Genomic DNA, 23,050 nt, shown 5'->3' with positions numbered 1-23,050 from the left:
AATCGAGAATCGTACTATGACTTTAGTTCCGATGGTTAGATAGATAAATTATTGCATGTACTGCATGCAGAATCATGCTAGTGCATGCCACCAATCATCGAGATGTATGAGCATGATTTCGGCCATCTTGCTTGTCCCAATTATGGCCCACCATAATACACCGCAAAGATTGATGGCGTGTAATAGCATGGTAACGCATGCAATAATTTTTCCATTAGACAAGCACATGCCCGATAGAAGGGGTGAACTGGGAGCAAAACATCTCTCCTAGCAAGGAGAACCTTGAGTTCCAAAGCTTTTATATCAATTATTTATTTTATGATTTCCATCCAACCACAGAAGCTCTAGTCGCCTTTGCTGATACTAATACTTGTCTTTTGATCAATTAATGCGCAATGGACATGAATTACACATGCTGAATACTAATGAGTGAGCAATAGTTTTTGAAAATTCCCTTGAATAAAATATTTGAAGGTTAGGATATGAGATAAATTGAGGGATAGCATATGGGACATCAATGAGAACACCCTCTTGATTTCCTATAACTTTATTATTTGTTTCTAGTAATGTGAAGCCTTGTTTTTGAAGAAGCTATAACCTTGTTTTTATTTATTTCTAGCAATTGCGTATTTTTTTATCCATCTTAATTCTCATGATGCTTATGAGAAGGTAGTTTAACATAGATCATTCATTTTATGTTCATTTTTTAGATGAAGATAACGAACGGCATCCAAAGCGTGATTGATTTCTTTAGGGTAAAAGTTAGACAAGCTTTCCTGGTGACTTGGATTCCCATTTATTTCTTATCACAATGTTAGATTTCACCGATTTAGGCTGTGAAGGTAGTCTTAGAGGGAAAAAAGAGGAGACCGTGCCGTTAACATCAACCAACTCAGACCTGCGACGCTTTTAACCGATAGAAAGTTTTTACACCTTGAACCGTAGGAGATTCTCCACCGATTTGATGCAAAATTATTGACTCGATACGGTCTAAGCGTGAATGCAATGCATGAATTCAAAACCAGCAAATTTTTTTTTGTTTGTTTTTTTAATAGCATTAGTGACCCTCGAATCTTCATCATACCGTCACATCATCACTTGAACATGTTACCAAGGGTTTATAGATCTTGACACCATCCATCACTCGCATATGGTTCTCCTACAAGACAGAAGCCAAAAAATTCTCACACACTTTACACCTCTGTTCATCAGGCTCTCCCACATATTTCAGTTGCATAAAACTTTCATTAGTATAGCCACACAGCATGCGCAAAGTAGACCAAAGGCGCATGATAATTCCACCAGCCTGTACGTCTGACAACTCATCCTGTAGGATTTGGAGCAGCAGGTGCCGCTTGGAGTGGAGCATTTGGTGGCGGCGGCGGTGGAATGGACATCTGAAGCATAGGCATCGGTCTTGCACCAACATGCTGAGGTGGTGGGGGTGGCCTCCACATAGCCGGTGGCGGCATGCCTACCCCAGAAGGTGGCGGCAGTGGCCTTACCATGCCTGCAGGTGGATGAGGTTGCAAACCGGATGGTGGAGGTTGCATTGGAGGCCTAAACTGCTGCAGTGGCGGCGGCGGCGGCATGGTAGGTGGTGGAATGTGCTGGTTGGATGGTTGTGGTTGACCAGGCCATGATGGCGGCCCTGTCATCTGCATGGGGGGTGGAAACTGCCCCATTGGTGGTGGAGGCCGAACCGGTGGCATCTGGCTCGGTGGCACTGCACCATTGGCATAAGGTCGCGGAGGAATTGGTGCACCGGCGGCACCATTTGCCTGAGGACCATTGGGGAGTGTTGGTGGTCCACTTGCAAATAGGGTGTGTGGCCGGTTCCTCTGAGCTCCTGGGTTGCTTGCAGCTAGAATACGCTCTGCACATTACGAAACAACACATAGAAACATCATTTCAGAATTCATGGAATAATGATCAAAATATTTTCATGATGAGAACACCTATAAGATTTCTTGCCAGACCGTAACTTTTGGAGATGGAAGAAACCTACCTGCTGGAGTGCCATGACGTTCTCCTTTAGTGTCTTTTTTATATGCATAGGAAACTGTAATTTGCCGGTTACACAGGTATTGACCATTCATAGCCTGTATGGACAAACAACACATGCAGAAGAAAATAAAAGGAAATAAGATGTGAAAGCAGCAAAAAGCCCTAACACCTGATGTATCATTCAGCCAAAATTTTCAAATAACTTGCATAAAATATGCAGCACGGTTCATTCAAAATATGCTAGGTAATTTAAACGAAGCCAGAGAAATTACCTCTATTGCTGCATCAGATGTCTCAAAAGAATCATAGCTAATAAAGCCAAAACCTCGTGAATTCCCAGTTTCAGGATCTCGCATTATCTGAGTAGGTAGGAAGAAGAGATTTTCAGTTTGCGTTATCAAAGGGCAGATGTAAAAGCACAAGCAACTAAAAATAGGGGTCCACATGTAATGAAATCCATGATAGTGAACATGAAGAAGCGTATGATAAAATATGGAAGACAACTTTCCTCCAGAAAAGTGGCAAAGGGGGTAATACTGGGATAGAAATACAAATCTTATTCAGTTTTACTCGTCAGTCAAATACAATACACACCATCCTTTGGCTTAAGCACCATGAGATCCCCAGGGACAGACCCATGGCTTAACCCCTGGGGGGCCCAATTCACCTTAAGAAATATCAAAGCTTCCTCTACTAATGATAACATTTTTAACCTAACAAAACATTAAATTTTTTATGGGAAAAAATGTACAACTAAAGCACTAGATGGCCTCTCCAAGCTCATTATCAAAAGCAATCTGAGTTCAAGCTACATTTTAATCCTTATCCCAGAAACAAGATAGGAATGCGCACACATATAAATACAATGGATTAATTAACATGAAAATATGAGTTCACATATATTGTTGGGTGATACAGATAACAGAGTTCTTTGCATGCTTTTATGTAGTAGACTCAATATTTATGTGTATTAAACTGTGATTAAAGGATGTAGTTTGGATGGACAAGATATTATTTTATTGGTTAACATTGAAATATAAGTGTTTGTAATACTATTCATTTTCTCAATGAAGCAGGTGGAGCTAGCCTCCTCCGTTTTTGTCCAAAAAAAGAAATGATAGTCTTTGTTTGCTATGTTGGACAAAAGCAAGAGGTTCTTTCAAGTAAAGAATAATTTAGACTAAAGCATAGAAAAGCTAATTTAATATTTATGAAACATGACACTATAACAACTTTTTTCCAAAAACAAGTATTTATTTAATTAAAAAAATCAGCAAAGTATCTAGTATCATAGAGATTCATATTGATGATATTCAACTTATAACTGGTATCCTTTTTTCTGGAGAAAAATCTATATGATGCAATGGAAGAGCCAGAGGGAAGCAGTAACCTTTTTATTGGATGGTATGTTGAAGATCTGTGGAACAAGAACAAATAATCTTATGATTCAGACCTTCCACAAGGATCTGAGTTTTGAGACTTACTCTTTAAGCTTGAGAGAAACGATCATTCACCAATGGCTAGAGTTTTAATAAAAGAAAACTACTATCATATTCTGACTGCATCACAGTGATACCCAAGGCCAAGAGGGCTTTTCTTGCCGCTGTTTTTGTGTTGGAGTTGAGACCTTTTCTTTTTATAGAAGTCTTTTTTTCGGAGAATATTTTTAATAGAAAATGGAATTCGGAATTTAGGTATTTGAGATTGTTTCCTGTTTTTCTATTTTATGGTTAAGATTTGGTGAGGCCAGTGCTTTGAATTGGGACAAATATCAGGAAAAGTCATGTACTGTAAAGAGTACATTATAATTCAATTATTACGGGGGAAATTTATGGGAAGTTATTATAAAAGCCAATAGAACAGGTGCAGCGATTGGTTGCCTAATATTCCTTCAATTCACATTCATATATACTTTCCCAAAAAACAGGAAGGAGGGGCCAGCTCTATTGGAGTAGGGATGCCTTGTAATCTTAAACACAATGGAATACTGGGTTGTATATGTGTTTTGGGGTGGGGAGGGGAGGTGTGGGCCCTGCCAGGTCCCCAAGATCTGCCACTGGAGATCCCTCAGTTGACCACATACAGTGGCCACATTCCAAATTACTAATGACTGATCATGAAACATCTGTCCCTCAGCCAAATGAATAAGGGGATCATCAAACTTAATACTCAAAGAGAGGCAGGTAAATGATGTTATAACATGCAGGTATCATGCTATGCTTAATGCTAATATGAGACAATGTCATGTGTCACAGAATAATGGAGATAATGTCAGAGGGCTACGGGATTAAGACTTAGTTATCCATTTCTGTATTTTTGTTTTGTTGTGATTTATATTAGCTTTTAGTGGGTCATTTCGGATCAAAGGCAGAGATCAGAAGTTCTCAAATCTTATTTGACAGCTTGATCAGACTAATTCTGTATTGGTATTATTCATGCAACTGTTCAAGTTACAGCAACCACGACAGGTAACCATGCTTTGTGGGGGTTATTTTTGGGACTAAGAGTCATCAGTCATCACTAGTGTTTCTTTTTGTTATCGACAGGGGTCATAAAAGTTCAATGAATGGTGAATCAAAGAATGACTTCTTGTTCTCTTGTCCTGTGAATCTGCAACAGAGGTGTGCAACTTCAAATCCTATATGTGAAACTGAGTTTCCTAGTGGTGCGAGGTCACTAGGTATCATCTTCCCTTACTGTCTCCTCAATTTTATGCCCTTTAATATTCTACTTTATTTTTCCATACCTGTATGGCTGTATCTGTTTTCCCTGTTCACAGTTCCAAGAATTGATCCTAGAGCTCTCTCTTATTGATCTCCAACTGTGCATCATTGAGTTACAACTTACAACTATGTTGCACAAATCAGTTGTTCAACAGGCCCTTAATATCCTCCCTTTCTTCTCATTTAAACCTTAGAACTCCACTTAAATGCTAAATCCCAAGACCCTAGGCTAGGTTTTAAGTCAATAAATTCCTCTTTCCTATGCAAATTCAGACTTAAACTTGGATGTGCAGAAAGGCACTAAAGTCATAAAAACAGCCAATCCTCCCCCCTAGTTGGACCTCGATTTCAGATTCATTAGGTTCACCACCACATCCATTATCAATTTTGCATTGGAAATCCAACTTCCATGGTTTTATCTTAATAAGAATTTAGGTATGAACAGAATTTCTCTGGTGACCTTTATGCCTATCCTAATAGGCGAAGATATCAAACCTGTGTTACACATCCAATCTACAAGCATATAGGATGCTGAATTATCAAAGTTAAACAGTTATCTAGTATAAGTTGGCTTATTATTGTTGTGAGTGTTTTTGATCAAACTGTTGAACGGATGATAGGATATTTGAAAGAAAAGCCATACAAGATGGATGTTATTTGCGATCTACACTTCAATCTGATTTTGTGGAGGTTGCTTTTGGAGTATCCATTGCACGTGGTCAATCAAACATAACTGGATAGGTTGTGGCAAAGTTACTCTTGGATCTAATATGATATCAATTGGGCTTATTTAAGCAAAAATTAGTTCAATTGAAAAGGACACCCGGTAACAATAAAAAGCCCAAAAAAAAGGTGGGGGGGGGGGGGGGGGGGGGTGTGGGGGGGAAGCTATAGCTAGCAAATAACCAAAAAAGGTTTTTCTTATAGCTAGCCATTACCTAAAAAAGTTTTTCTTATAAAAATCAGAGTCGGTTTTGTACAGTTTTTACCATCCTTTCTTCTTGAAATCTCCATTTAGCTCTTCTCTTTAATTTTTGGCCACAATTTCTCAAATTCTTTTCTCTAATATTTGGCCACAATCTCCTTCCTCTTTCTCTATCACCCCATCTCCTCCGATTCTTCTTCTCTTCTTTATAGCCGGTGTAAGGTCTGCCATGCTACTGCTGTCCAAAGGCCAACCCACCGCCTCTCACCCTCTTGTTCCTTCCCATTTTCACTTTTAACTCTGTATATCTCTCTCCCTATACTCTCTCTCTCTCTCTCTCTCTTTCTCTATGAAGGAACCAAAGGAAGGGACTGAGCACGCCCCTTCCATCTTTCACCTCTCCCTCTCTCTTTGGAATTTGAAAAAAGAAGGGGGGATAGGGCGGAAGGGATTGAGCCTCTCTCCACTACCTCTCACTCTCTCCTTCCTTCCCTTTCTCATGTCTCACTCTTTCTCATCTATCTTTCTCTATCTCACTCTCTTTCTCCCTCTCTATGGACGACTAGGTAGGCAAGGGCAAAGCCCTCCCACGTCTCTTACTCAAAATCCCTCACCCTCTCACTCATTTCTCTCTATATATTTTCCTGATTTTCTTGCTCTGTCTCTGTATTTGCATGGAAAAGAAGCAGAAAGTAACCAACCCCTATTTGGTTAGTGAGGTAACAACCATCATAATCACTTATTTATGATTAACATTATCCTTTTTCGGAACAAATAAGAAAAAGATTTAGGCTTCAATACTTGGATTAATATTAGAAAATTTGAAGGGTTGGCTTATAGGATCTTTTAGCATTGATTAATTGTTAGGCTTTATTTTGAGGCTAGGAATGACCTCTGTGCATATCTCTAGGTTCTTAGAAATAAATTAAGAAAAAGTAATTGAGGACTCAGAGAATTTTGGAAAATATTCCTATCTTTACATACTTGTATGGTTTATTAGGTCTTGGAGGGATAATTTTGTAGTAGTTATAGTCAGCACTCTCAATGTAAGCAACCCCAACATAACCGGAGTAATTTTAATGGCTTATTATATCTCTAAAATAGTTATTGCAAACACTTAAACATTGTATGGTGGACATTGTATATCTATAATTGAATCATGCAAGAGATTATTACATCATCAAAACTCTTGAATATCTTTGAAATCTATATGCATTCATAAATATGACTTATTGTCATGTTTATTAGAAATATTTGAATACTTGAAAATCTCTGCACAAAATTTTAAATCATGTATCTTTGAAAGTGTTTGAAATACTTCATTACAAACCATGCTTGTTTGTCAAATATTTGAATTCTTGATACTTAAGTATAATTGAGGAGTTTGTAAATTGTTTGAGCCATATTTATCAATTGGAAAAAATGTAATGATATTGGTAAAACAATTGGATTTGATGTGTTGATTTGAACTCTTAGTCGGGTATGTTTTGGACCACTATTGACCCCAATAGTGGGGGTTATAAATTGGCATTCAATCATTCTGGGATTTGATTGCTTTGGACCGGCTCTTTCAGGGTTAAATGTGGTACTTTGGGCCCTACGACAAGGATGATGGGGCCATAGTTGTAGAGGCTCATGAGTCCATAAACTGCTTAATAAAATAAACATAAGATGCTTATCGGAAACATGAGCATAAGAAACCTTCATTGTGGGAATGGCCTACAGAATACTCCTTCGAATCATAATTGGAATATTGACTTAATAAGACTCTAGACTCAGCTAAACCAGCCTTTACAATTGCTGTTGTTTTGCAGAACCATGTGAACCCGTTAAAAACTTGGTAAAGTTCTTGTGTAGGCTCAATTGTAGTTTCACCCAGATGTTTAACTATGGTTGTTTTGGGAATCGGCAATTCAAGTTTTGAAAAGATTTAGTGAGTTTTGAAAATTATTATCCTGCCTATGTTATTTGACCACTGTTAGTTTGGTTATATTCGTTTATCTGACAAGCCTATGTTATTTGACTACTGTTATTTTGGTTATATTTGTTTATTTGACAAGCTGTCAGTCACATTGCATGCTCGTAGGACCCAGCCTCATGCGTGTGCAGTGGGTTGCCACATTCCTGAGCATGTGCTTAGGTTGGGGGAATAACAGTTATGTCATTGGAGGTAAGCCCAACATCAGCTCCATAAGACATTCTCTATATCTGACTTTCCCCACACTATTTGGCCAAGCATTTTGATGCTAACTGCATTACAGAGTAAATTTCACATCAAATGTAGTCACAGTGACTGCCCCTAATAAATATAGGTCAACAAATTTCAATCCATCAATAGTGTAAACCTACATGGGCTTACAAGAAAGGATTGCTAGGTTATGGTGTTAAACTTGTTATCAAATGCACTCTAACACACATTCTTTTTGCTATTTTAGATTAAGGGAAACACAAACTCCCTTCATCCATTTGTGTCTTCTTGTAGCTCCATATTCCTGGCTTGCATAGGCTTGGGTTGAGCATACTCACATGTGAGGTTAAGTAGACACACACGTGACTGGGCCCAACCTTAACTACTCCTAGGTTCAACTTTAGGTGAGTTGCTCCAACATAATACACAAACCTAGTCCAACATGAAACTGAAATGTACCAATCAAACCAAAAAATTCTACATATGTGGTCATTAACCCATGAAACAGGGAGGTCAGCTCAAGTTTGGGATAAATAGAAGTCAAAACTAACTTAAAAAAAGGCATAGCCAAACCTGGAACTAAAAAGTACATATGGAGAGGCAAACAGAATTAAATAGTGTTGTACCAACACCATAGGCATTCTAATGCTATTAGAAAAATTGATGATCTCAATAAACATTGGAAATGTCTTTCAAGCTTCTGAAAGGATGGAATCTAGCATTTTGGTAGCACGTACTTTAGCCTTTTATAGTTGGCTGGTTTTATAGAAAGAGGTTTGCTAATCACATATCACGGAAACTAAGATTACTTAAAGCATAGATAATTTGCAGTACGATCCCATCTTATTTCTGAAATGTAAGGGCTTGTTTGGATGATTTGGCTGAAAATCCTATGGGATTTGTGGTTGGGTGGTTTTGGCCAGTGCAACCAGCAAAATCATAAGATTACAGACTCGGCTAGGCCTATATTCATAAATATCCAAAAGTGGTTTTAGAGTGGGCAGGTCCGAATACCATAGAAAGGAAAAAAAGATCTGCTGAGGTCTTTCATTTTCTCCCTATGAGATTAGGGCCGGCCCACTCCAAAACCACTCCTGAGTACTTATGAATATAGACCTAGCCTAGCCTGTAATTTTATGATTTTGCTCGCTGTACTGGCCCAACTCATGAATCCCATAAAAGATTTTTCAGCTCAATCATCCAAACAGACCCCAAAAGATTTCAAAATTCCACAAGAACCACCTTTGAAAATCAAACTGTGTTCGTGCAATCATTTCAAGACAATGTTAGAAAGATTTTATACTAATAATGGTCATTCTGTATCCTTTCAAAGAGAGAGAGATACATGAGAGAGAGAGAGAGAGACGAACTGATCAAACTCAAAACTCAACTATTATAAATTAGTTCCTAAAATGCTATAACCACAAGATAAGCAACAAATAAGAATTCAAATTGAAAGTAGTTATTCTACTAAAAAATAATTAGCAACATGAGATTTATACTAATAAAACTAAAAGAAGATTTTGAAAATTTTGGCTAACAAACAAAATATTTTCATTGCACAAATAAGCATTCAGCTTCTGAACGAATAGAAGATTGTACATCTTTTCTCCAAGATTCCTTTGTCAAACATTCGTTGCACACATGCATGGAATGTTATTACTAACAGGAATGCAGCAAGTTATCAAACTACTAACCCAATTACCAATTCATGTAGTAATTTTACTCCAAACATAAAATCACATTGAATTAAAATTTCAGCCAATGAGAATAGTTAAAGAAGGCATCACCTTAGGATTAGTCACAATAACTCCGAATGCACTGAATGTATCATAAAGAAGTTTCTCATCTACATCCTGCAGCAAATAACAAGAAATATACATCAAATCATGAAGTATTGCATGGATGTCAGTGTGTTTAAATTATGGATGGAAAAGGCTTTTACCGGGTCAAGATTACCAATAAAAAGGTTTGCTCCCACATCCAAGCTTTTCTTGTCTTGGGAAGCCTGAAATAACAAGAAAATTAGACGTACAATCTGTGAGTTATCTTGTGGGAAATAATTTTCTCTTAATGCATAGAAACAGCCACCAAATATTCCTGTAATGGTTTATTAGCCTCAGCAGAGCCAAAAAACAAGGAACATAAAAGGATAAGCAACAGCAGACATAATCAGGATATGTCCCCATCTAGGTATGCTTTAATGAAGAGAGAGGCAGTTCCAGAAACTCAGAGTAGGGTAACAGAGTGATTTGCAAACAGCACTAACAGAAACCAAATGATTAAAACCAGGTAATTAATGACTGGTTTGGAAGACAACTATTTGGTAAACCCAGCTAGTGTAGTTAGAAACCTAGTGACAATGACATAGTTTGACAAAATTGGGAAGAAATTCAGGAAGAAACAGGACATTTGGAAATATAAACTGAGAGAAATGGATTATATAGAAACATCATATTTCATTGGCAGGTTCAGATAAAGTTCAATATTTTTCATGAAATATAGGCAAAAGGACATGATTTATAATGGTCAGAAAAGATTCAATTGAAGGAAAATAAAATCCCTTTAACATGTAGCAAAAGTTGGCAATTATTATGTGCACAGGATATAAAAGCTTTCCACCATCAGAAGGCATCAATTTTTTTCTTTTTTTAAAAAAGCTCATACAATTTGAAATCGCCCAGCACATAAGCATCTAAGCTGCTGCATAGTTCTGCAGACATTCCTTACAGCGTGCTTAGCATTGCCTGGAAAACCAAGTGGATGTGGAAAATTCTCTTAATGAAATGAGGCAGCATGACTTTAGAGTGAAGAATTTTAGCAATTTCTTACACCATGGCTTGAACGTAGGATGCAGATTCTATATATACATGTTTTCAACCAGTTTTGGCTTGCAAAATCTTTCGAGCCATTATATATTGCCATAGTATTGCGAGATAATCACACAAAAACAAGAAGCACTAAAAAGTTCACGTGAAAGCAACAAACAATGAGTATTTGGATGCATGATGTGCATGACTGATTTGATGAATGGCTATTGTTCCATCATATTCAGTGTATCAAACTGAAAGGAACCATCTAGCAAGCAGTTGCACATGATTTACCATGATCATGACAATAATGGATGTTAAATTTGGATAAATTTCATAGCTTGATGTACGTTTTACAGCTCGCTGTCAACCAAACATCAACACTCCACCTTTCCAGTTGGAGCTTGGAACCTGAACACGCAGCCTGAATAACAAATTATATGGCACATGATTCCATGGATAGCTGTCATCCCATCATAAGCAATACAGGTAATGCTTTAATTCATGATGAACAAATAAAATGCGATACAATAAATAGTCAGCTTGTCTTGTGATTCAAATATTTAACTGTTACACATTTAGTCCCCTTTTATCACAGAGAGTGGTTTAATAAAGAAAAGGAAAAACAAATGCATTTAATAGTCTCCACCATTTAAAAATGGTATAATTGAGGGAAAAAATAAGAACATGAGTGTCAACTTGGAAGAGCAAAAGGACAGCATGGTCCCCATATTGGAGCTAGAGTCAAAAAGATTCTAAATGCACCCCTGATGGATTTTTTTGCTCTAAGAAGCTTTATGCTCAACAAGTTGCCAAAAAATACAAATAATATCGATTTAAAGAACATGAAGATCACCAAAATGAGGAGTGATATAGGAAAACGGAAATCAATTGCACCTTATTGACGCGTATTGGCTTTCCATACAGTTTGATCATGTTCAAAATCTTGATAGCCTGAAAAAAGTTAAACCAAAAAAGGAGTCCTCATTGTTGGAGATAATATACAGCTTGAAAGCACCAGCAATTAAAGCTACATAATAAAAAAAAAAAGTGAATGCAGGAAAAACAGACAAGAGAAATGCACAAATGCGTGCAATGCTTACATAATCTGCATCTTCTTCACTCCGAAACTCCACAAATCCATATCCTTGATGAAGATTCGTAACTCTATCTTTTGGAACATAGACATTAACTGCACAGAAAAGTGAACAATGAAATACTGAAATGACGTAAGACCAAGTTCAATTTTACCCGTCTACATAGCACTAGGGCTGTCAATTGATCCTAGCAGCTGGAGTTCTAGTCAAACTTGACTTGAATAAGCTCAATTAGCCCCGATTCAGAGTTGAGCCAAGCTTGGATTCAGTTCTTAGACTTGAAACTAATTCCAAATTAAGCCTAACAAAAAATTGGCTTGATCAGGCTCACCTTATTGCAAATTTACCCTTGAAAATCATTATTTACATATATAGCCCTCCAATTATCCAATAATTTATGCAACAACTAATAAGAGAGGGGAGGGGGGTTGTTTTGGGGGTGCGAATTGGTGCAAAAAATAATTTGAGGTATATATACACATATGAAAATCGTGATTTTCACTTTTCAGAGGGTAAATGTGCAATAAACTATATTTGCAGGGGTGAGAAAGCTCTTTCGTGTGTGTGTTTGGAGGAGGGGGTGGCATTTTTCCTTCAGATGTATACAAATGCATGTGCAATCAGCCACTAGAATAAATCAAATAGGCTAATGTTTCCAGCACATAATTGAATAACATGTGAGATAGATAATATTTTTAATGTTATATTCTGTTTCTAGTTGATTCCATGGTTCGTGACTAAAGTTTTGATTAGTGGTCTATATAAATATTTAGAATCAAGTAAAACTTTTATTGATACGAATTTGAACCTATGTTGACTCAATTTTAAGGTTATCAAGCTGATTGGAGTAGGCTCATATTCACCTCAGTTCAGGATTATAGAATCAAAAGTTCTATCAAATAAAAAATGAGCTAAGCTTGCACTCAAACTGCAGGCTCAAAATTAATTTCAAACTGAGCTTGGTCAGATGCAAGCTTGATCTAGATTTGCTCAATCGCACCCCTATCAATACCGAATAATCCAGACAAGAAACCTACTTTCATGCTATAGCTTTTAGGACCTTTAAGGCATAGATGAGACATTACTAAAAGCTTGTCCTTAAGAAACATGCTCTCCAAAAATATTAATGCATATGTTGCATATATATGTCCATTATTAAATTAGGCTGATCCCACTCCTTTATCTTTTAGTCCATTAAGTTTGCCATGCTATCCTCAGTTTCTAATGAGACAGGGCAGGTCCATATCAGCCAACTCTAATGTAGTCTCTAGAATATTCCATGCTCTTTTCATGTATAATGACTAGCTAGAGGAACCTATCTTACCTACGATTGAACATGAGGTTCAATGTTTTATCAAATAATCCTTTACGTGGCTTCAATATGGATCATGAGGGCCAAATTTGGTAGATTACAGATCTATGAAGTTTTGAAACACAGTTGCCTTTCTGAATGGTTTGATAGAAGGGCATTTAAGTGCATGAGGCTCTAGCCACTATGGGCTTTTGGGAGGGTCGAATGTCCAGAGCTTTAACCCCGTGTGCAGAGAGGCTATTTCCATGTTTCAAACCCATGACACCCTGGTCACAGTGGAGCAATCTTTCCATTGAACCAAGGCCCACCCTTTCTAAATGGTTTGAAGTAGCACAAAAATAGCTGAACACTCATATTAATTCAAGGCATGTCATATCATCTCTTCTCTAGTCAGAGCACGGATAAAGCTCATCTCACCAAGTTCTTGTCCATCAAGTTGCAACAAAACTGCTAAGGATTACAATCACATTAGATAAGCAGTCACAGGTTCTTCACCCAAACTCATCTTAAAATATGCAAATAAATTAATCGATCTTGAGAAATGGACGGTATAAGAGCCAAACAAGGTTGTGAGACATGAACAGGTACAGGAATCAGATAGAACATGATATGGAAATGCTGATAAAGCAATCAGGAAATCTTGAAACTAAGATCCAGGTAGTGTTGCATACAAGCTATAGCTGAAATTTTAAATGTCATTTCTTATTTGTGGTGTCCCTATTTAGAGTATTAGCTGCTTAGAATTTTATCATGTAATTGTTGGTGCCTAACATTTCTCTCAAGCACTTTATGAATCAGAAATCTCTTTCTGATGTATTAAGTGGAGTTTACAACCGTTCACCCGATTGCTAAAACACTTGTAGTGTTCTAACTTCTAAGCTTCCAACATTACCCATTTATGAGAAAGCTTTATGATGTGCTAAAGGGCAATATGCTGTTTTGCACCAAGCATGATTCTAAAGTAGTTCAACTAATATATGATATCACAAAGCAGCACTGAACTTACCAACAGGACCTGCCTGGACAAATAATTCCCATAGTAGCTCCTCAGTAACCTGTAAAATTAAAAATAATATAATAAATCACGACCATGAGAATATGCATCTATATAATCACCATAATAAGCCCAAAAAACAAAAAAAAAAAATTATGGTGCCTTTAACGACGTGTATGCGTTCCATTTGAGGGGGAACAAAATCTGGACTACTTCACAAAGGCCTATGATAACAATGACACCTTGAAGATGTAAAGCTCTAGCAGAGTTAATTTTGAGAATATAAAATTATTCCTTATAATCATTATGCTGTAGCTTATAAGCTTCTGTTATCAAAAAAAATTTTGCATAAGGAAGAACTATAGCTGAGCTAGCTCCAAACATAAGCAATACTCATCTGAAATCTAAGGTGAAGTAACTATATTTCATTTTACTGAATATTTTTGAGCATGTGCAATGCAGATGAGGAGAATGGGTGGTTGTGAACCAATATATTTTTTTTTATTTAACTAACTATATTGATAAATAGAATATGATATTTTATCCATGCACTTCCCTAATCCCTCTCAGGCTTCACCAGAAGATAGAGAACTAAACCAAGGCGAGTGTATTTCTTATGAAGAGGACATGCGTAGAATGAGACATGAAGAAGTCACCTCAAGGACCCATGGACAGAGGATAAAAGCCTTTAGCATTGCCAAGTAGAGATAATAAAATATAAATTTGGAAATCCATCGTGCCTTCATCAAATCACAGTGTGCTTATATAAAGCAAACATGCCAAATTTGAGACTCAATGCCAACATATGAAAAGAACAGTTTTCAAAAATCCAGCAGAAAATTTATATTTTAAAACTACAAGAATAAACATAGAGGAAAATATTGTGCTGATTTCATATTATTAAAAACCAAAAAGCATGCCAATTTTATGCTCATAATAGCATGTTGAGGCTTTGTTTGATTGATCAGGAAGCAAGGTTGTCAAGCTGCATATGTCAAGCCAAACGGTGGACCCCCTATATGGCCTAAGCAGGCACCTAGGCATTTAGGCATCCACCTAGGGAGGATATCCTTCCCAGCTATTGTTGTAAATGCATTTAATCATATGCATGCATCATATATATACTCTTTTATCACCAGTATTAGCAACATGAATCTTATTTTCCACACTTAAAAAGTCCAAAGACCAAAATCTACAATAATAGAGTAGCAGCAGCATTGCTGCTATAACAGAAGCCAATAGGCTGCAAAACATAGCCAATACCCAGCAAGAAGCAGGAGGAAGAAGAGGTTAGAAAGCAACAGCCAACATGTTGCAGGGACACATCCAAGAACCATCGAGGAGGAGGAGGAGGCGAGTAGCAAAAGGCTAGCAAGCTGAATAAAAGGGGAAAAAAGGAGGAAAAGGGGGGACATGGCCAGATGAAGAAGGGGCAAGAATAGAAGGGGAAGAGAATGAAACTTTAGAGGAAGGAGAAGAAGAGGATGAGAATTGATCTAAGGAAGAATAAAAAAGCAATATATACAAATGTGGTACTCGTGCTGGCCACTGCAACCAGTATTACCACCTACAACTGCTAGTTGACCTATCAGTGGCCATTGATCAGCTTGCTAGTTGCTACAAGGTTGGCAGCAGTCTTCGCCTCTTTCATTTCCCATACTGGGCTCGGATGGGGGAAAAAAACAGATAAATAAAACATTAAAGCAATAGGGTTAAGCAAGCTTGGCCTACGCAGCCCGACCAAGTTAAGCGCTTACCCAACCGCTTTTTAACAAAACTGCCAGAAAGTGAGAGAAAACAAAGAAGACATTCTTCTTTTACATTGTGAAATTTGTGTAACAAAAAAAAAAAAAAAGAAAAAAAAAATCCTCAAGAGAATTAAACTTTACTTCTCCAAAAGTTTGGTATCTTGGGGGGAAAATAATAAACATGCATGATGCAACTAGTTAAAATAACATGGTCATATCTTAACCACTTTCTCCACAATTATCTCTTCAATCTTCTTAGGGCCCAAAACTAACATGGACCCACAAACCAATCTGGATAAAAAGCACATTCAGATTGGTCCTTTCACAGACCCATTTAAAGTCAATCAAACAAACCCATCAAGCCACTGTGCGTGTAGTGCTCAGGTTGGCTTAGACCCAATTAAGTCTTAATAGTTAGAACGAAGCTCCCTTCCTAATCTTAAATTTGCCTTCATGGTAATCAAAATCCCAACTCAACCCATCGCAACTTCAATATTCTCATGCCAATTTTAACCCTTCTCTCAGTTCTCTTCAGTAAGATCCCAACACTCCTTCTCATTTGTCGTAACATTTCCCTTCCCTGGTTTCAATGAAACCTTAAGTTTCTCCATAGCCCTTTCAACTCAAAAAGTCAAAATTAAAATTGGCACATAAATGTTAAGAAAACCTAACAACTCTCCTTTGATCTCTATGATTGTTGCTCATAATTGTTGAACCATGATCCAATGCAAAGAATAGCTGCATGAGAGCTGTCATTGGTCAGAGTCACAACTAGGAGAGCTTTCAATTGGGATCAATGTTGGGAGAGATGGAAGTAGCAGAAGATCTAGGGATGGTTAGACCTCTGTGCCTTTCTTTTAAGTAAAACAAAGAGAGGTGTAAGGATGTGCATCAAAAGGGAAGGGAGAAATAAGCTTTTCATCATTTATTTTATATTTAACACAGTATATTTTATTTTAGGATAAATTACAAGAAAATCTCCTCAATTTTAATCCAATTTCACTTATACCCACTCGACTTTAAAACATGTCAAACCAGCCCTTCAAGTTTTTGAAATTAGATGGTAGAACCACATTGGAACATATCAAAAATTTGAAGAACTAGTTTGACACGTTTTAAAGTCAATGAGGTGTAAGTGAAATTGGACTAAAGTTGAAGGAATGTTCCTATAATTTTTTTTTTTTTTTTAATCAAGTTGACCGAAGGCTAAGCTAAACCCAAGTGGGTTGAATATGGGTCGGCATTATCCCAACCCGATCGAATTTTGGCCAAGTCTAGGATGAGTAATTTCAAATCTCAACCTGAATTTAACCAAACTAGACCTAACTCCACCTGCCTATATTCCCACCACCAAATTTTCTTAGATCAACCAAAGTAGAGAAAAATCCAATTTATTTTCTCTCTTATGCTAATTCTCCTTTCTTTTCCCTTCTTTCATTTTCCCAGCAACCAAACAGAGTCTAAGAGAAACAAAATGAAAAAAGATTTGGCACAGTGAGGTGCTTGGACCATCAAAAAAAAGAAAAGAAGAGATATAATTTTTAAAAGGATCCTTTAACAACAATAAATTAGTTGCAGACCATGACACATGTTTTCTATTTCATGTTCAACCTTGCAGTGTACTTCGATGACATGGTACAGATCCAATCAAAAATGATGTTACTTGGAAAAAGTTTGAATTTCACATGTGGTTTGTAGAATTTCCTAAACAATATTCACTAGCCTTGAATTCAGGAGCCATTTCACTAATTTTCTTTTGTTCTAAGGGCAAAATTATGAGTTTGTGATCTCCCTTTTATGGCTAGAAACATAAAACAAAAGAGCAACATAAATAAAGAAATTACTGTAAGCAATCTGAGAGGAAGAAATTCATCATATAATTGAAATGGAAAGAATGCCTCTTTGCTAACTTTGGAATGCCAAACAAGTACTGTCATAGACTGAAAATGCAACATGGGCAGGACTTCCTGGAGAAACTGTAAGTTTTATGGAACAGGTTTATAAAACATGGTTCTCTAGATAAATTGATTCCAGGGATTGGTGTCGAGATCAGTTGATAGAGTCCTTGGTTGAGGCATCCGACAGTAGCGTCAGATGGTGGAGTCCTTGTTGGCAGTGAAGCCGCCTTGGTAGTGGGATGGTAAGCTACCAATTATTCCCTAAGCAATTTAGTTCCTTAATTTCCCTTAGCCTTCAGATTTTAATCTATTTTTTCCACTTTCTTACTTCTAGGTTTAGTTTATTTTTTGCTCGGTAGCTTAGAATATTGCTTAGCTAGTCTAGCCTTCCACTAAGTAGCTCTGAAATTAATATCAAGCCTTCACTGCCTGCATTGTCAACACCAAACCCATGTTGGAAGCTTTTGATATGCGCTTTGTTTGTGCAACGAGCTGCAGGAAATTTGTTGCATTATAGATGGATATTTCACTTGGTTGCATCAAAATGACTAGTTAGGTAAAAAGTGTCCAATCCTTCATAGTTGTTTGTCCATTTTAGTGAACCTCTGCTAGATAGATGCTTTATTTCTCCCACATTTTTTCCCAAGTGAGAGCACATTTAGAACAAAATCATCATCATGATAACCAGAAAGCATCATCTCATAGATATCGGATAATTAGGGATTTTTTTCCATGTTACTTGGAAAATCCAAACACTCTCTATTCTACTATACAACAAGACAATGATAACAAATTGAGGCCACCAATAAGCACCAAAACTTGGATACAAGTGCAGCCATGATCGTATGAACTATTGCAATCGAAACGGCAAATATCATCCAAATCATTATCACCAGCATACCCATCAACCTAAGAAAGAAAAAAATAAACAAGTACTAGTTTAACCAGTGGTCTCACAAGCCAAGCTAATTTGAGCAATTTCACAAGATTCTCGAGAAGCCCTGATATAATACAGCATTACCAAATATCCAAACATTCCAATCAACAAACATGGCAATAATTTCATTGAGACACGAACACTGTGGGATAATTACGAAAACCTAAGCGATTACACACAAAGAAAACCCTACCAGTCCTCTTCCTTCTTGATGGAGAAGAGAACAGATTTGGCCCCTATCAGTCCTATTTCAAAGACAATATCGACTACATGCCCCATAGAAAATGAAAAGTTCTGGAAACCCTAGATATGAAACCAGTGCAAGAAGAACTTCTGAGAGCGAGATGAGCGAGAGAAAGAGGAGGAGGAGAGAGGGGAGGGAGAGGAGTACCTGGGGGTCGAGATTGCCGACGTACGTGGTGGCGTCTTGGTTCCTCTCGGCGGAGTGCTGGCCGAGAAGGTTGGCTCCCACGCCGGGAGCGATGCGGGTGGTCATGGCAGCGCGTCTCCGGCGGTCTCGCTGGGACTCGCGTGCTGCGACTGGCTGGTTTTACATAGACCGAGACCCTCGCGCCGACTCTCGGCGAAACCTTGGAGTTCCCTTCGTAACGTCCGTATTCCAGACCCGCGATCGTAGCCGTTCAGCAAATGGGTTGGACTCTACCCCTATGGTTCGTGGGAATTGATGGGGAGAGAGTATGTTGCTTTGAAAGCGGAAAAGTTCTTTTTATTTGATTAGAGTTTGGAAAAAAAAAAAAAGGGGAAAAGAAATTGAAAAAGAAAAAAGTTTTTTCATAAAAATATAATTTTATATTTTATGAAAAAAAAACTCATAAAGATGGCCGGCTTTTAAAATTCTCATGAGATGGAAATTAAAATTTTTTTTTCAAAAATACTCTTTTAATGATGATCTTTTATATTATATTAATATAAATATAATATTAATATTAATATTATATTTCTATTAATACTATATTAATACATATATTAATAAATATCATATTGAAATATTAGTATTATATTAGAATTCATATTCATATATAGTAATATCGTACTAATATAATATTAACATATATTAGTATTATATTGATATAATAAATTATTATAATCTAATATTATATTATATTAATATTATATTTATATTAATATAAATATTATATTAATATTTATATAAAATTTGGGAGCAAAAAAGTATGATCTTATATCTATTAAAGATATAATAGGTATTGTATATAGTTTTACTAAGAAAATAGATGTTAAATCAAATATAAGTAATTCTAAAATAAGTCAATACTCTATATTCAACCAAACATAGTAAAACTATTTTTCTAGGCATCATATTTTTAAGAATTAATTTTTTAAAAATAATATTATAGAGGAAAAAAAATTATAAACCAAATGAATCCACGGTGTATATGGCCAAGCATCAAAATAAGACACATAAATCTACTTGTTTAGCAAATATGAACGTCTATTTCAAGGATTAGTACGTAGCAATAAGGATATACCTTGTAAAAGACTAGTCATTGAAAGAAGTTATTTTATATCGAGGGTTTATGTTAATGACAAAATGATATATGGTACATAACATTATTGATCTTAAAATAAAGAAAATTAGTTTATCTAATCAAAATATACTTTTTCTAACTAAAAATCTATAAATGAGGCAAGAAAAATTAGAATGATTTTGTAAAATTTAATGCAACTATTATAGCCTTGAGAAGTCAACTATGAAGGGAATAAAGTTAGATTTTCAGGCTTGAACTAAAGTAGATTAAGTAATTTATCTTTTTTTATAATATCTGATAGATTATTATTAGCCACATATAAAGTTATACTACTGTGGCTTATAAAAGAATTTTTTATCGTAAAAAAAGAATGAGGGTAGTGCCATTGGACTTCACTTAAATATTATGTTAAATTATTGTTAATATGGAATGGAGGGATAATGTGATATCTAAGAAGTTGTGCAAGTCATCGTGCAGTTTCGAATCATATATATTGTACTAGCACCATATTGTCGGGTATATCTCTCAATCTACAGAGTTTACTTTCCTAACGGATATAGCGATTGCAAAGATTGCGAGTGAAAATCGAAGACTCTATTTCTAGCAAGTAAAGCAATCTTGCTTCAATCTATATTGTCATCGTTTTTATTTTATTCTATGTCATGTGTTATCAAAATTAAATAAAAAAGAATTCTATGCTTTGTTATGGGGGCATCCTAGTGATCAAAAAGGACTCCATATGATTTCATGGGACAATGTATGTAGAAGTATGTATGGTTCGATTCAGATCAGTTTATCATCATTTTTCAAACCAAACTTATTTAAATCAGTTTTTTAAAATCCAAACTAAAATCAAACCGATCATACAGAAAAATCAATTCAAACCAAATGAAAAAATTGGTTTGGTTCGATTCGATTTATCAGATTATAGTCTATTGGGCTTATGTCAAATAGACAGTTTATGGGCTATGCTAAATGGCCAGGTTATGGGATGTACTAAATGAGCTAAATATAGAAGCAATAAACTGGTGAAGTTAGGACAAAATATAAGTGAATCGTTGTATATACATACATACATACATATCGGGTTGTTTCGGCTTGAATTAATTTTTTTTTTAAACAAAATCGAACTAAATTTTTCGATTAATTTTTAAAATTTTAAATTGAAACCAAACCAAAATTGAAAAAATGAATCCAAACCGAATCGAAATCAACAATTCGAGTTGATTTTATAGTTTGATCAGTTTCCTTGCATACCCCTAAATATATATATGGCTTAGCATCAAGGTGGCCTTGGATTCCCATCACTATTTGTTCGCTGCCAAGCTTATTTATGTAAGTGAGCAGCTCAGTTATTTTGTATCCATCTTCTTTATGGGTCCAAGTGGTCTAAGCTAAATATCATTTTACCAAGTCATAGAACAATTGCATCAAACATCAGCATTGTTCATCAATGTGGAATACAATTTACACATTTGGGCTAACAATATAATATCAATTCTTATAGTTAATCAGGACTGGACATGCAATTAATGTACTTAGGTATCCTTAGATTATATTCACTAGCTTATCTTAACATAGAAGTTCAATTTAAAGAAATGCAGGTATTTATTCTTATTAATTGCTCCAGGAGCTAGGATAATTATCAAATGGCTGCCTTGGCTTTGGCTAAGAAAATGAACCAAATTCAATGCCTCCTAATAGCACTAGAATTCTAATTATATCAGTTCTTATAGGCCCATACTAAGTTTCCTTATATCTTTTTGTCAAATTTGTATTAAAGTCTTTAAGTATTATTAAGGCTACAAATGGGTCAGATTGTCCTGTGACGTGATTTGACCTAATCTATTTAGATCCAATCCGATCCATTTTAAAGGATCCATGGGGCCATATTGGGTTCTAAAATTGGATCTATTCCATTTTCTAAGTTGTGCTTAGGTTAACTAAATTCTAATTTGATCCGACCCATTTTATTTTCTAGATTAATTTAAATCTTATGCTAAGAAATCCGATCCGATATGAATCCAGTGTATGACTCAAATGGGCAAACCCATGAGTCCCAACTCTTAAGCCCCATGTCCAACCCGTCACCCAAATGGCCCAAACTTGATGGGGCAATGCCAAATCATATTCACATATTTGCTTATAAGCCCCGACACCCAAGTCCTCTCTTAATTTTCAAATTAAAATCGCTCTCTTTCCCTACCTCCCAGACTCCTTCTTGATCAATCTCCCTTCTCCAGTTCTCCCTCATAAAACCCTTGATCCTGCAGTAGCTAATGAATCATTCTCTTCAATGACCAATGGCTTTGGCATCCAATGAGGCAGTGACTTTGGAATGTTCAATGCTTCGTTTAGATATACATCCCTCTTTAAAACCCTATATGATAGATCTTATATCTCGATTGATAACTACTCCATCCTCTATCCAAAACTCTATGTCCCGGCTTACATTGTTCTCGACCATCCTTCCTTCAGAACCCTCGATCCTCACCAACCATGTTCTCACCCATCCTCTCTCCTTTCCTACCTTTGTGTCCTCCTCGCCTCATCACCATGTCCTCCTTGTTGTGTCCTTAATTTTCTATCATTTGCTTCTCACTTGGATCGCAACGATAGCTTGCAGTATATATGTATGCATCTATGTATATGTGGAAAAGAATTTGCTTGAGAACAAGATTACAATCATGCTGAAAGTTTGTCGACCCATTCTATTTCAGGTTCCTAAGTCTTAAATGTTTAATATTTTTTGGTTATATAGGTGCCTAACTACATGTATTTATAACTACAACTTTTTCACACTTTACAGCTTTTAAACAAGGTACGATTCAATGTTCTTCATCTAGTTTTTTTTTTCAATAGACCAATTTTGACCCAGCTATTATTTATATGGTTGGCTTTCT

At 36.3% G+C, this 23,050-nt stretch overlaps 1 protein-coding gene across 1 annotated transcript; it reads right to left on the bottom strand.

Moving 5' to 3' along the window:
• Positions 1 to 1,074: 1,074 nt before the first annotated feature.
• LOC105060701 (uncharacterized) lies at positions 1,075 to 19,292 on the bottom strand. The gene is made up of 9 exons (XM_010944513.4): positions 19,031 to 19,292; positions 14,069 to 14,117; positions 11,757 to 11,845; positions 11,551 to 11,607; positions 9,789 to 9,851; positions 9,634 to 9,699; positions 2,280 to 2,366; positions 2,009 to 2,102; positions 1,075 to 1,876 (listed from the first exon to the last, which is right to left on the bottom strand). Exons 1-9 carry the CDS (start codon positions 19,133 to 19,135, stop codon positions 1,323 to 1,325), a joined length of 1,164 nt encoding a protein of 387 aa, XP_010942815.1. The 5' UTR covers positions 19,136 to 19,292; the 3' UTR covers positions 1,075 to 1,322.
• Positions 19,293 to 23,050: the final 3,758 nt, after the last annotated feature.

This window comes from Elaeis guineensis, chromosome 2 (genome assembly GCF_000442705.2).
Source record: "Elaeis guineensis isolate ETL-2024a chromosome 2, EG11, whole genome shotgun sequence".
NCBI lineage: Eukaryota > Viridiplantae > Streptophyta > Magnoliopsida > Arecales > Arecaceae > Elaeis > Elaeis guineensis.
This window is presented reverse-complemented; position numbering and strand designations above follow the sequence as displayed.